The sequence below is a fragment of the Microcebus murinus genome, chromosome 6, assembly GCF_040939455.1.
Source record: "Microcebus murinus isolate Inina chromosome 6, M.murinus_Inina_mat1.0, whole genome shotgun sequence".
NCBI classification, from domain to species: Eukaryota; Metazoa; Chordata; class Mammalia; order Primates; family Cheirogaleidae; genus Microcebus; species Microcebus murinus.
The window spans coordinates 22,713,714-22,729,169 of record NC_134109.1 but is presented as its reverse complement, the minus strand read 5'-3'; the positions used below and the strand labels follow the sequence as shown (position 1 = coordinate 22,729,169).

The window sequence follows — 15,456 nt, the reverse complement described above, 5'->3', positions numbered from 1 at the left end:
CTGTGTTGGCTTCATTTGAAACTATGGCTTCCATGGGTTTAAAAATACATATATTATTTTATTTGCAAAATGACAACCCTAAATTTTGATATGTTCAATTATTTAAACCAATAATTTCTAGAATGTGAGTGGTGTTCTACTTGTAAGATTTTTAAAATAGGCAATTTTGAAATAGGTAAATTACTCAGTAGAAACCTTAGGGGACCCAAATTGCTGATATATCTTTCTCCAAATACCTCACATTATTCAGGAGTATGTATGCACTGAAAGTATCTTATTCTTTAATTCTCACACTTAGACCAGTTATGTTTCCTACTTTTAAAAATTGCCTGTGAAACAAAAAACAGGCTATGTGAAGATCATTAAAACTAACTTTGTTCCACAGAAGTCATTTGATACCTTGGGAGACCATATGAGCATTTATAGGATCTTCTTATACAATAAAATTCAATGTTAAAAATATGATTAGTCAAAAAAAAAAAAATCAACCAAATGGCAACAAGGGCTTTTCTTTTTCTATGTTATTGGGATTTTTTTTTCCTCCTTCTAAAACTTTCCAGCTGCCCTTTGTGAAGTTCCCAGAATAATGATTAACATTATTAAACCAGAGACTAAAATTTTGGTACGGACTGACCCATGGGGACACATTGCTATAATTGTTTGAAAATAAAATAATAAAAGGGGCGTCCCACAGGCGGAAAGAGTTGTACTCATTCTTAAAAATTTATTCTATTTGTCAAAGCCACCCAAAAGAGTGCTTAGGAGTGGTTGGAATTTGCTGTCAGAACCAGGTGCTCTCAAAGATCTTGCCTTTGTGGTTTGCCTACCTGGGTCTCTCAGTCCTTGGTTGAACATTAACGTTCTCCTGAGGATACACTAATATGACTCTAGTAATCTCTTCCAGTAGAGGCTTAAGCCATTTCTAAAATTTCTTTCCCCATGTCTTTTCTACAGTATATTCCTCTCAAAGCACTCTCGCACATGCACAGGCACACACACATGCACGCTCTTGTCTACTTTCCTCAACATACATTGAATGGAACATTTTGATCCCCACATGGGTCTCTAGAAGACTGGAGTCTTCTCAAATGAAGTCCATTTTGCTCAATGGACTTCAAGTAAACTGTATTCGATTCATGATTATCCTGTAGTTTACAGGTACTAATGCTGTGTTCTTTGGAGTTAAGAAGGGTTAAAAAAAAAATCAGTTCTTCTTCCATTTGTCAGGCTCATTTTATTAACATCCTACTGTCACTGTGGTGCCCTGATAGTTTGGCAAAGCCCAAGAACACTCACACCATACTAACTGTAACCCTTCTTTGCCTTACAAAATATGCCTTCTAAAGCTATGAATAAATTTGGGATGTTTCCTAAAGCAGAACTCATTTATTTGTACCTCAATTCCTGCCACTACAACTCTACTTCAAGTCCCAACATACACACACACACACACACACACACACACACACACGCTTCCCTTCTAATTGGCAGGAAGCCTTGGGATGTCCTTCATTCCTACTAGAAAGGCATGAAACCAACACAGTAATTTCCTCCACATCCAAATCAATTTTGTCTTACTGATCTTGCCCAACCCTAGCCTGCGGTTCTGTTTTTCTATTTTCCCTAAATGCAACTTACTTTAAGCATGTGTTAACTGGATTAACATTTATACAGTTAAAGGATAAGAGGTGATAACCCATTTGTCAGTCTAGCCACTTTCTTCTCTTTTAAATGTCGTCTACTTAATGAAGTACATCCAGACTGCACGCCCTTTTTATTTATTTTTAAAGAAGCAAAACCAAAAAAAAAAAAAAAAATTTAAAGAAAATGCAAAATTTGTTTTTAACTTTGGCTATCACTAAAAGGGGAATAAAGATGCCAGAAAAAGAAAAAGAGAAAACAAAAAACAACAACAACAAAAAAAACAGTGTCCCCTGACTGCTCTGTCTGTGCCTTTTCAGCCTGTGCATCTGGTTGTTCATCTCTGAAAGTGTGTGAAATACCTTTTTCTTTAAATTTTTTTTTGTTCTTTTCTCCCTACTTGTTTGGGAATTAAGTGCTTTTTTGTATTATATATATCTATATATATATATATATATCAATGTGTTTCTTTTTATTGCTAGATCTTTAGATTTGGTTTTATCTAAAATTATGAGAAAAAAGTTATGAATTGTTTTCTGCAATTTTCCCCACTCCCTCTTTAAATGTGGAACAACTTCATCTGCAGAATCCTCACATCCACATCCTTCAAATTAGCCTGGTCTCATTGCCAATTGTGTGCAATATGGGTGGCATAAGGAAGATGGTTGATGTCATTCAGACGATACCATTTCTACATAAGGAACTGATCAGCAACCCTGTTTGTGGGCTCCCTCCACAGTACTGTGTTTCAATGGACTCTGTAAATCTCTTAACCTCCCCAGCTCTAGATGGGGCTGTGTGGCTGCCAATGAAGTTGTTCAACTTGAATGCATAAATCTAGTCTCCTTGTTTTTGCTTTTAATCTTTTGATCATGACTATTAGTATTATTATTTTATGTATCTTGGCTATTTTTAGTAGGAAAAAAAAAAGTTTAACTGTTTCTATTATTTGAAAATCTTTAATGAAACTGTAATAATTTTTGGAATAATTGCATGTTGAAGAAGTTGCAGCTTAGGGTGTGTGAGATTGTCAGTGTTAGAGTTCTGTTCTTTATTTCCATAGATGGGCATGTGTAGGCTCATTTGTTTTTGTATATTGCCCATCCCTTCCTTACAGCCAGAAGCTCTAATGCAGCTAGATCACTCCGTGCCGCCCTTACATGGACATGGCGACTCACTTACACATTTACTCCTATCATCTTCATCTCCTGTGTAGTACACTCATAGATACAACCCTCCCTTCCCTGCATCTTTCCTTCCCATATTCCTCCTTTCTTTAGCATTGTTAAAATTTATGTGCTGTCATCCATCCCCCTAAATTAAAGAAAGTCTAAAATTTGTCAAAAGACAAAACCAAAATTATATATCTGAAAACTTATAACAATGCAGAAATTCATTCAAAACCCTTCAGAGTCATAGAATTTTTTAAAAGGCAAATTATAAAAGTAAACAGGTTTTTTTTTTAATTTTTCAATCATAGCAATCAGAATTACTTTAAATTCAAAATTGATGCCCTCCCAAGCCCCTCAAAGTAAAAATTTGTTAAAGTGCAGATTATTTTTTTTTCTTTTCATGTTATGTGGTGTGGATGTATGTGTTGTTGCCTCCCTGTATCATCTTCTGTTGTAAATTATTATATTTGAAAAAAATTTAGACATTTTGCTCAAAAGTTTTTAAGAAATGACAACAAAAAAGCAAGTTACAAGAATGTGGCAATTCTATTTGTCCAAGAGCATTCTTACACAACTTTCTTTTGTAAATTTTTCTTTCATGCCAAAAAACATGCGGGCAATTTGTTGATGTAAGTTGACTATAAATTAATACGGTATGCTTTTTTTTATTTTGCCTATATGGAAGTGATTTCTTTCTTTGTTTTCTGAAAACAGCTTCTATTTTTTTATTTGCTTTTACTTTTCTTTCTGTTCTTATATCGTGAATGCTTTGTTGATGCTATTTGCTCTCCTTCTCCCAGCTTACTTTGGCTATGAAGTTGATTTTATTTTCTACTATATGATTTTGAAGACTATATTAAATATTTTATTTCATTTGTGTCTATTTGCTTAATTTTCACTGTTTTGTGCTAAATTGCTTCTAATAATCAATGTGAATTCTACTCTTGGTAGAAGAAGATAGATACATTTGTCCTTACCACCCAAATAATGCCTGGCCTCTTTGCCTGAACTCTTTTTACCACAAACTTTAAAGTCTTTTTACCTTGAATTTTAAAGCCTTGAAAGTATTGGTAGGCTCTGCAATGGGATATTAAAATTGGTTCCAGCCTATGGGAGGCCTGTACCCCAGAAGAAAATGAGTTGAGTTAGCTCCAAGAGTTATCAGTGGTAATTGCATCCTTATTTAATTCCTTAGAAAGCATTCAAGAAAATTAGTCCCTTATTTTATTTTTCTTCAGCAAAGGGGAAATAAGGTACTCTCAAGTGACTATGGTAGAGTTTTGTTATCCAGGATTATACTTATCACCTTCACTGCAGGCTATAAAATCAATTTTACCGAGAATAAAAACATCAAGAATCCCAGGTGTTTAGAGTATTGTTCTATGATATTGGTGCCTTCCAATGTATAGAATTAACTTCTAGCAAAAGCATGCGTACACACACACACACACACACAGGGCACACACATTCTGTCTCTCTCCCCCACCCCTCTTTCCTTTGTGTCTCTCTTCTTTTTCAATAATAGTTGCCATTTCTCTCAAGGATTTAATCAGGTAAGCTTTAAAGGATCTTAATATTCTACTGAGAAGAAACATGACGATTTTTACATCTAAAGTTTTACTTAGAAAATATGTCAGGTAGGTACCACCACTCAAGGTATCTCAAGGGTAAGAATTTTCCTTGACCTTAAGATTATTTGGACCTATGCTGCCTTTTGCACTTCAGCAAACATAAGATTGGTAAGAAATACTATATAATTTTTAATAAAGATGTTGTTTAATTTTAACTATAAATATTAGTGTTATCTGAACTGCTACAGAAATATCAAACTGATAAATGCATAAGAGATATGTTTCCAACCCAGCAGTTTAAGGAATGGGCTCTCTTTCTCACTCAGTTTATGTGATTTTGTATTGCTTGACATCTTGGGTGATATTTGGGGTTTAAAAATCAGAACTTCCTAAATGGGGTTTTATTTTATCTAGATGGATTAAAAGCTTTTATTTCTGTTGAGGCGACTATCCAAAGGTCAAGTTTAAGCATTTTTTTTTAAAAAAATACAAACCCTTTGATTTATTATAAATCACCCTTCACACTCTACATTTATAATAAATGTATATTTATAGGATCAATAATCTAGATCCTATATGATTATATCTCTACCTTAACATGAAGTTACAACATGAAAAAAGGTCAGAAGAAAGTGATCAATGATTATAAGTCTTTATAGCTCAATACTATTAGCAGAAATAATACTGCTCACTAGCATTGCAGAGTAGCAATAGGTACTGTTTTAACGATGTAACATACAAAAATAAAAAAATAAACACTTAACATGCATTATTTCATATTTTGATTCATGGTTTGAAGTAGGCTGTTTTATTATTCCCATTTTACATAGAGTTTTAGATATTTGATCAAAGTCTCATGGCTAGCAAGCAGCAGAGTTCTGATACTAACCTGAGTCTGACTGAGGCAAAGCTCTTAATCAATAAGCAAATGAAGAACTCCCCTCAACATTCCATATTTTATAATGTATAATGATATCAAAAGGCCATGGCTCATATATGCTGAAAATAGAACTGCTAGGCTTTCAGAATCAAACGCATTTCAGACAAGCCATTTGCTCTGAGAAGAGAAAGGAGCAGGAATGTACTAACTAGAAATTCTCATCAGGTTAAAATATAAATGAAGCCCCTTTGAGACACTTGAGTTTTTCTGGTGTCTTCCTCCCCAGTACTTGCATTGTTTGTCCATGACTATTTTTTCTGAAGGTAGATGAAAGTTAATTTCATGGTTCCAAGCTTCAGAATATTTATGTGCTACAAGTACACTCTTGTATGGCACCAAATAACTGAGTATCTTCAAACAACCAATTTTGTGGGGGAAAGAATTATTTTTCCCGATTACACATGAATTTCCAAGCAGAGAATTATAATAATACAAATAAGAGATGAAGTGAAGATCCCAAATAGAATATAACAGAAATTCAAGGAATTGGAGCATGGTGTCCCCTCTCAGCATCTTACTGCTTAACATCATTGTTTTGGTATTTCTGTGACCTCCAAGACTGGGTTTCTTTCTCTCTCTCTCTTTTTTAGATAACCCACTACATTCACTGTCACCCACAACATTCTCACAGTTCAGAAGCATTCTATTAAATTTTTTATACACTGTCTTTTTCAATGGCAGGGAGCCCCTTTTGCTGGATATCAGCCCTGGAGGCATGAATTATATATCTATAAATACACTCATAAAGCAAGAAAGCAGGGCAGCCTTCTGGGCTAAAATAGACCTTTTATATCCCTAATGATCTCTCTAGTTTAAAGAAAAGCACAACCCTGTCAAAAGAGGGTAGATATGCCCGATTTAAAAATGCTAACTTTAAGGAATACAGATAGTTCTTTTCCAAACCAAAGAAAAATTCTGGGGATGGCCTAGGAAATTACGGTTTTGATGGATTGCAAATTTTGTATCACTCTACCTGTAGCCTTTTGTGACTTTAGGTTCATTCCTTCCATGAATACTTTTGTAATCATAGACATACAGTTCATCACTAAATCCACAGTCTGGACCATGAAAAAAAAATTATCACAAGTTTCTCCAACATTTCTGAGGGTACTCACTTTCAATTACACAAATAAAAAGTCTTCAATAGCCTCCTACAAACTAAGTCATTTCTATTATGGATCTACTAGTGGAAGAAATATATTCTTCCCCTCCTCCACTCAAATGATGTGTACCTTTTGATTCCCGAGTACAATACTTAAGTATAATTATCTTAAATCTTATGGAGGGAATTTGATATTTAAATTAATTATACATGCCAGCATATACACCTATCCCAGGCAGCATTCATGTTTATAGTTATCTAAAATTTTCCACGTAGTTTGACTATAATTCCCATTTACATATGAAGCCTGTATCCTAGTTGACTTTATTTTAATCTAAAGGCACTTTTCCCATTTCTTGAGATGCGAGGAAAAGGGGTTATGAAAGCTTTGACCATTTCATTGACTAAATATCAACATAATTTGGGCTCAGATTTTCCCGACAGAAGGCATCATTTATCATTTTTATCACTGCTACTAGGATTAATGACAAAATGGCAAAGAAATCTGAGGATCAGTAGTTTTGACAGATTTTGTTATCTAAACTATGCAATAGCATACCCATGATTTTAGTTTTAAAATAAGCTCTTATCATTTCACTTTAGGGCTAACCAGCCTTTTAGAAGCTCTTTATAAACTAACAGGCTTCAGAACTCTCTTTCTATGCTATTGTAAAAATTGTGGTTTTTACATATTTTTTAAATTCAGGAGAGATGCTTCTATTAGTGTGTTGATCGAGAAGGGAACAGCAAAGGACAGTGGAATAATTCAACTGCAGAGGGAGCAGTTTGTAGATTTTGTACATTTTCAACAATAAAGACACTGCCAAACCTTTAGCTAGGATTGAAGAAAGAGAAAAACAAACCAAAAACAAAAACAAAAAGGCAAATTTAAGACTCCAGTTTGGCATCACAGATGGTACACTAAAATTGCAAATGAATGCCACTCTGTAATCATGAAGACAGTGATCTTAATCTCACTTAAAGGAACACTAGCATCCTACCCAAAAGTTTGCCTTTATATTTAAATTATTTGCACAGGGACTTTGTCTCCCAACAAATCAGTTATTCGTTGTCCTTTAACCCAGGTTCCTCTTTGCTTTCTCTATGTGGGGCAGTTTTTTGTCATTGCCGCAAGGAACAAATGACTCTTCTTATTTGTGCTAGAAAATAACACACATGTTAAACCTTTATTCTAGATAAGCAGGAAAAAAAATCCCGCCTTGTCCTCTGAAGGAAAGTAATATCATTCTTAAGAAAGCCCTAGCAAAGATTTAGACGGATTCCATGGGCCTTCACCACTGCTCTCCTGTTACTCAACACCCCTCTTCCGTATATTACCTTAAATCTACCACTTGGGACCTGCTGAGTAAGAGGAATAAGAAAAAATAAGTTTGCTCAGGGTTAGGTTTAGGACTAGCTTACCTTTAGGGAACCATGCTCCAAATCCCATTTATTAAAACTAGCAAAAATGTATAAATTATGCATTAAAGAAGTTGCAAGGTATATGAATTATGTATGTTCACAATGTAAAAAATTGGTACGCTAGTCCAGTAAAGCAAGTCTGAAATTTTGGCAAATCTACAAAGATCATTTTGCTCAATAGTTTCAAACTCTAAGCAATGAAATAGAAGCTTTGGTTTAGACCATGGACCATGATATCATCTTGAGATTCTCAGAAAGTTTCTTGTTGTATTTCTCTACATGTAGTAAAATTATTAGGTATGCCAGAGATGATAGTACAATGCCTGTTATTCATTCCCTTCCAAATAACACATTTTATATACCTTATGAGCTCCCTTCCCAATGCTCTATGTAACATGTTATTGGCTAACCAGGAAGAGGATAAAGACTTCTGACATGAGTACAACAGCTCTCAGTGCTTTTAAGGTATGTAATACCTTTCTTCTCAGAATTCTCTTCTCTTAGCTCACCTGAAACCTGGACAATTTAGATGCACAGAAAATAACACACATATTAAACCATGTTTAAAGGTATGAAACACACATGTTTAAAGGTATAAAAAGCTGAGCAGGAGCATTTTAATTTGTGAATTAATCTTTATAGGAAGAACCCTGGAAGACTGCATAGGCTCAATGGCTTCCATTTGGAGTATCCCTGGAACTTTGCAGTATTGAACCATTTGTTTGTTTGGCTTTTTCGCCAATAAGAGGGACACTTCAGCTACAATCATATGTGTTAACAGATACTGAAACACTGACCAATCCATCATAGTAAAGTTATTATTGAGGGCAGGTTACACAAGGACACTGTACTAGTTGAGAGCTTAGTGAGTTAGCTGAGAAAGAGGCCTTCAACAATACTGTCATATTAGCATCTCGACTTTCTAACTGGGGGAGGAAAACACCAATGCCATTTCTGCAAGAGAATTTTTTTTTAAAGTCATAGTTGGGGTGATAGCCTCAGGCAGTGGTCCTCCTTTAGTCCAGTTACTTGACTTTCCTGCAGGCAGGGCAGGTCCTGCCTTTGGAGGTGGGGAGAAATGAGAGAAGCCACTTTCTGGGCTTGGACACATGGTAGTGTCAGGCAATGCCACTCCCTGTGCCAGGAAGGGCAGGCTCTCTTGGAGGTGGAGAGAAGTGAGAAAAATCGCTTCTCTTTGTGACTGGCATGACTCTACAGGACCTTGGTACTAAGCAATAACGGGAAGCCAGTTGATTCAGTCCAGCAGGCTGGTTTTGATCATTTGATAAGAACATAACACTAGGGCTCGTTTTTGGCACCTGGGCCACTGCCAACTTCAGTTTTTATGCACTGGGAAGGAAAACCCTGGCAAGAGTCCTCAGCAATTGCACCAATTGACACCCCCACCAGAAGCTGCCTGCAAGTTTGTTGAAAGAGCCCTGAATAACATATTAGCAGCTCTCCCCTAACAGCATATCAAGTAACTACAGAAGTATGTGCTCTCAGGCTTGCAGGCACCAATTTCCCCTCCCTCACCTAAAGTAGGAATAGATCATACCCAAGGGTTACTTGAGCCAAGACATTTCCCAAAGATCAGGGCATTCGTATACCCCATTTGGGGGATCAGGGCTCAACACAAAGGCATCAAAATGCCTTGATAATTGGCTCCTCCACACAAACTACAAGCAACAACAGAAAAGGTAACTCCATAGCTCAATACAGTGCCTTCTATCTCAAACTATTGGAGGGCAGTGGAGTCACGCACACAAGAGTGATTCACCACCTGAGAGCTTAAGCAAGGGGACCAAACTCACTAATTTGGCAAGAGGTAAAGACAATAGGTCAGAGGTAACCAACTGGCTAAAACACCTCTAAGCCAATACAGGACCAGCGTGCTTCTCCCCAGAACTGTCAAGTAATATCCCTTCGGGGACTTGAAGATAAGTTTGTAAACAAGCTCCAGCACTCCTAGTTCTCAACAAAGTAGCCTGATGAGAAAGAATCAGTGAAATAACACAGGAAACATGAAATATGAGAGAGAAAAGTCACCCCCAAAGGTAAACAATCGATCTCCATCAATGGATACCAACTTACATGACATGATTAAATTGACAGAGGAAGAATTCTTAATATGGATTATAAGAAAACTCAATGGAATCGAAGAGAAAATAGAAACCCAACACAAGGTAGCCACATGAAAAATACAAGAAATGAAAGAAAAATTCTCTAAAGAAATTGAAATACTATGAAAAAACCAAACAAATTCTGGAATTGAAAGATGCATTTAGGGAACTATAAAAAACAGTATAAAGCCTCAAGAATAGAATGGATCACGCAGAGCAGAGAATTTCAGAGTTTGAAGATAATGCCTACGTGCTAAATAAATCAGATTAAAAAAAAGAACACAGAAACAAGAGATAAGAATAAAACATACAAGAAAGGTGGGATTATGTAAAGGAGCCAAATATAAGAATCATAGGCAACCCAGAGAGAGAAGAAAAATACACAAGGGCTATAAAATTTATTTCATGGAATACTGAAGGAAAATATGCCTGACCTGGCCAGAAATCTAGATATCTAGATACAAGAAGTACACAGAACTCCTGAGAGACTCAATATGAAAAGGCAATCACCAAGTCAAATAGATATTAGAGTGACCAAAGTAAACATGAAGAAGCAATCCTTTGAGCAGTAAGAAAAAAACAGCAGATAACCTATAAAAGAAAATCTATCAGACTAACTGCAGATTTCTCAACTGTAACTTCACAAGCCAGATGGGACTGGGTGCCTATCCTCAGTCTTCTAGAATAATGGCCAACATAGAATTCTCTACCAGGAAAAACTAAGCTTCTCTATGAGGAAGAAATAAAGACCTTACCAGATAAGCAATGACTGATGGAATTTGCAAAGATCAGACTTGCCCTACAGGAAGTACTCAGACCTGCATCATACACTGAACAGCACAATAGACACTAAAGTAAAATCACTCAAGAGTTAAAGTCTAGAACCTGGATTCTACAATAGCTCAAGGAGTAAAACAAAACAATAGGAATTCACCCACCAATATGAAGGTAAATATACCCCAAATATCAATCCTCTCAATAAATATGAATGGGTTGAATTGTCCTCTGAAGAGACATAGACTGGCAGAGTTGATAAAAATTCACCATCCAAGTGTCTGCTGTCTCCAGGAAACTCATCTAACCCACAAAGATGCTTTCAGGCTCAAGGTCAAGGGATAGAAAATAATCCTCCAAGTAAATGGAAGCCAAAAGAAAGCAGGATTAGCTTTACTTATTTCAGATAATATAAGCTTTACAATAGCAAAAGTAAGAAAGGACAAATATGGCCACTATAAAAGGAAAAATCCAACTAGAAGATTTAACAATTCTAAATATTTATGCATCCTGCTCTGGAATACCCAGGTACATAAAGCAAACCCTGTTTGATCTAAACTGCATGATAAACAGTAATGCCATACTAGCCAGGAATTTCAACAACCCACTGACTGAACAGGACATATCTTCCAAACAGAAAATAAGCAAAGAAATAATGAACTTAAACACAGTTCTAGAACAAAAGGTTCTAACAGACATCTATAGAACATTCCATCCAAATAAAGCCGAATATACATTCTTCCCATCAGCCCATGGAACTTTCACCAAAACTGATCACATACTAGGCCACACATCAGACCTTAACAAATTCAAAAAATAGAAATTATACCATGTATCTTCTCAGATCACAATGGTATAAAATTAGAGTTCAACTCCAACAAAAACACTACTTCACAAACTCATGGAAATTTAAACAATCTATTGTTGAATGACTATTGGGTCAAGGAAGAGATTCAGATGGAAATCAAAAGATTCTTCAAACAAAATGATAATGGGGACACAAGTTATCAAAATCTGTGAGATACAGCAAAAGCACCTGAAAGGAAAACTAATGGCATTAAATGTTCACATCCAAAAGACAGAAAGCTCCCAAATCAACAAACTAATAAACTGTCTCAAGGAACTGTAAAAGGAAGTGCAAATCCATTCCAAACCTAGCATAAGAAAAGATATAACTAAGATTAGAGTGTAACTAAATGAAATTGAGAACAAAAGAAATATAAGAAGATCAATAAAACCAAAAGTTGGTTTTTCAAAAAGATAAACAAAATTGACAGCCCTCTTGCTACATTGATAATAACTAGAAGGGAAAGGACTCTAATAAACTAAATTAGAAATGAAAAAGGAGAGGTCACAACAGACACCATGGAAATATAAAACATTATCTTTCAATACTATAAAAACTTATATGCCCCAAAACTACATAATAAGGAGAAAATGGACAAACTCCTGGAAACATACAACCTTCCTAAGTTCAACTGGGAGGAAATAGAATCCCTGAACAGACCAATATCAAGCTAAGAAATTGGAGCAGCAATTAAAATCCTTCCAACAAGGAAAATTCCTGGACCAGATGGGTTCATACCTGAATTTTACCAAACATACAAAGAAGAACTTATACCTATACTACAAAAATTATTCCACAACATTGAGAAAGATTGTATCCTCCCCTCAACTCATTCTATGAAGCCAATATCACCTTGATAACAATACCAGAAAAGGGCACACATACACAAAAAAAATACAGACCAATATCCCTCATAAATATAGATGCAAAAATCCTCAACATAATTTTAGCATTTTGAATCTAACAGCACAAGAAAAAAATAATTCACCATTACCAGGTTGGCTTTATCCCAGTGATGCAAGCCTGTTTCAACCTAGGCAAATCTATAAATTCAATTCACCACATAAATAAAAGCAAGAACAAACACCATATGATTCTCTCAATAAATGTAGAAAAGCATTTGACAAAATCTAACACACTTTCTTAAAAAAAAAGTCTTAACAAAATAAGCATAGATGAGACATTCCTTAAAATTATTGAGGCCATATATGATAAACCCACAGCCAATATCATATTGAATGAGGAGAAATGGAAAACATTCCCTCTTAGAACTGGAACCAGACAAGGTTGCCCACTATCTCCACTTCTGTTCAACATAGTGCTGGAAGTCATTGCTAGAGCAGTTAAAGAAGAGAGGGGAATTAAGGGTGTCCAAATGGGAGCAGAAGAAATTAAACTCTCACTCTTTGCTGATGATAAGATATTATATCTAGAAAACCCCAAGGAGTCAACCAAGAGACTCCTGGAATTGATATATGACTTCAGTGAAGTCTCAGGATACGAAATCAATGCAACACAAATCAGAGGCATTCATATATGCCAATAACAGCCAAGCTGAAAATAAAATCAAAAACGCAGTGCCTTTTACAATAGCTTCAAAGAAAATTAAATATTTAGGAATATATTTAACAAAAAGACATGAGAGATATATACAGGGAGAACTATAAAACACTAAGAAAAGAAATTGTGGATGTCAATAGATGGAAAAACCTACCTTGCTCATGGATTGACAGAATCTACATTGTTAAAATGTCCATACTACCCAAAGTGATCTACAGAATTAATGCAATCCCTATAAAAGTACCATTATCATTCTTTACAGATCTAGAAAAAATAATTTTATGTGTTGTATGGAACCAGAGAAAACCTCATACAGTGAAAACAATCTTCAAGAAAAAGAAGCAGCTTGGAGGTATCAGTCTACCAAACAGACTTCAAGCTTTACTATGTGGCTATAGTAACCAAAACATCACGTTACTAACACAAGAACATAGAGCTTTGGAATACAACTGAGAACCCAGAAATGAAACTATCCACATATTCTCATCTAATCTTTGACAAAGCAGACAAAAGTATACACTGGGGAGAAGACTCTCTTTTCAATAAATAGTGTTGGGAAAACTGAATCAATATATGCAGAACACTGAAACTGGATACCCACCTCTCACCTCTCATAATATCAATTTACAATTAAATTGAAGGCATGAAAATTTAAGAATCCTGGAAGAAAATGTAGGGAAGAATCTTTCAGACATTGGTTTAGGCAAAGAATTTATGAAGAAGACCCCCAAAGCAATCACAGCAGCAACAAAAATGAATAAATAAGACCTGATCAAATTAAAAAGCTTCTGCACAGCCAAGGAAACTATACTTAGAGTGAATAGACAGCCTACAGAATGAGAGAAAATGTTTGCTTCTACACATCCAATAAAGGGCTGATAACAAGAATCTATACAGAACTTAAGAAAATCAACAAGAAGAAATCAAACAACTCCATCAATAAATGAGCAAAGGACATGTACAGAAACTTTTCAAAAGCAGACAGAATAATGGCCAGCAAACATACAAAAAAGTGCTCACCATCTCCAATCATTAGGGAAATGCAAATCAAAACTATTATGAGATATTACCTAACTCCAGTGAGAATGGCCTCTATCAAAAAGCCCTAAAATAACAAATGCTGGCTTGGATGTGGAGAGATTGGAACACTCTTACACTGCTGGTGATACTGCAAGCTAGTACAACTCCTGTGGAAAGTAATTTGGAGATACGTCAAAGAGCTAAAAATAGAAATACCATTTAATCCAGTAATCCCACTACCAGGCATCTACCCAAAGGAACAAAAGACATTCTATAATAAAGACATCTGTGCTCGAACATTATGGCAGCATAATTCACTACTGCAAAGATGTGGAATCACAAGTGCCTTTAATCCATGAGTGGCTTAATAAAATGTGGTATACATATACCATGGAATACTACTCAATTACAAAAAACAATAGTGATCTAGCACCTCTTATATTATCCTGGATAGAGCTTGAGCCCATCCTCCAAAGTGAGGTACCACAAGGATGGAAGAATAAGCACAACATGTAGTCGCCATCAAATTGGCACTAATTGGCCGGGCGCTGTGGCTCACGCCTGTAATCCTAGCTCTTGGGAGGCCGAGGCGGGCGGATTGCTCAAGGTCAGGAGTTCAAAACCAGCCTGAGCGAGACCCCGTCTCTACTATAAATAGAAAGAAATTAATTGGCCAACTGATATATATATAAAAAAAAATTAGCCGGGCATGGTGGCGCATGCCTGTAGTCCCAGCTACTCGGGAGGCTGAGGCTGGAGGATCGCTTGAGCCCAGGAGTTTGAGGTTGCTGTGAGCTAGGCTGACGCCACGGCACTCACTCTAGCCTGGACAACAAAGCGAGACTCTGTCTCAAAAAAAAAAAACAAAAAAACAAATTGGCACTAATTGATCAACACTAAGGTGCTCACATAGTAGCAATACTGATTGGGGGTTGGAGGTGGGTAAACTCACAACTAATGGATGGGGTGAGCATTGTATGTGGGAAGGGCATGCCTCCGGCTTGAGTGAGACAAAGTCATAACATGTAACCAAAATGTTTGTACCCTCATAGTATCCTGAGATAAAAAGAAAAAAAAAATAAAGTGATAGTTGAAATAAAGAGACATGTACTGTGACTTCTTGAGATTCTTCCTCTGCTTGGAAAAAATATTATAAAAAGACAGGAAGAATGATTGATTATCTTGCTGACATAGACGAAAAATAATCTTGGCCTTACAGTTAGGTAAGCAATATCCACCGCAGAATTTTTGTGGTACCCATGATTTGCAAGGCTCTCTGATTTA

At 35.9% G+C, this 15,456-nt stretch overlaps 1 protein-coding gene across 23 annotated transcripts in view; it reads left to right on the top strand.

Annotated features, from left to right (window-relative positions):
* The window catches only part of NRXN3 (neurexin 3), a 1,566,790-nt gene that overhangs the window by 1,543,197 nt on the left and 8,137 nt on the right, over positions 1-15,456 (top strand). The window contains exon 22 of one of the 23 annotated variants that reach the window (XR_012919693.1): positions 2,759-3,442. The exons of 21 other annotated variants lie outside the window; for them this stretch is intronic. Coding sequence is in view for 1 of the 2 variants with exons in the window: in XM_076003827.1 (XP_075859942.1) it covers positions 2,759-2,868 (110 nt within the window). In the remaining variant the exon portion in view is untranslated. Of the gene's footprint in view, positions 1-2,758; positions 15,020-15,456 lie in introns of those variants that run through there. One more of the 23 variants, XM_076003827.1, reaches the window with a different exon arrangement.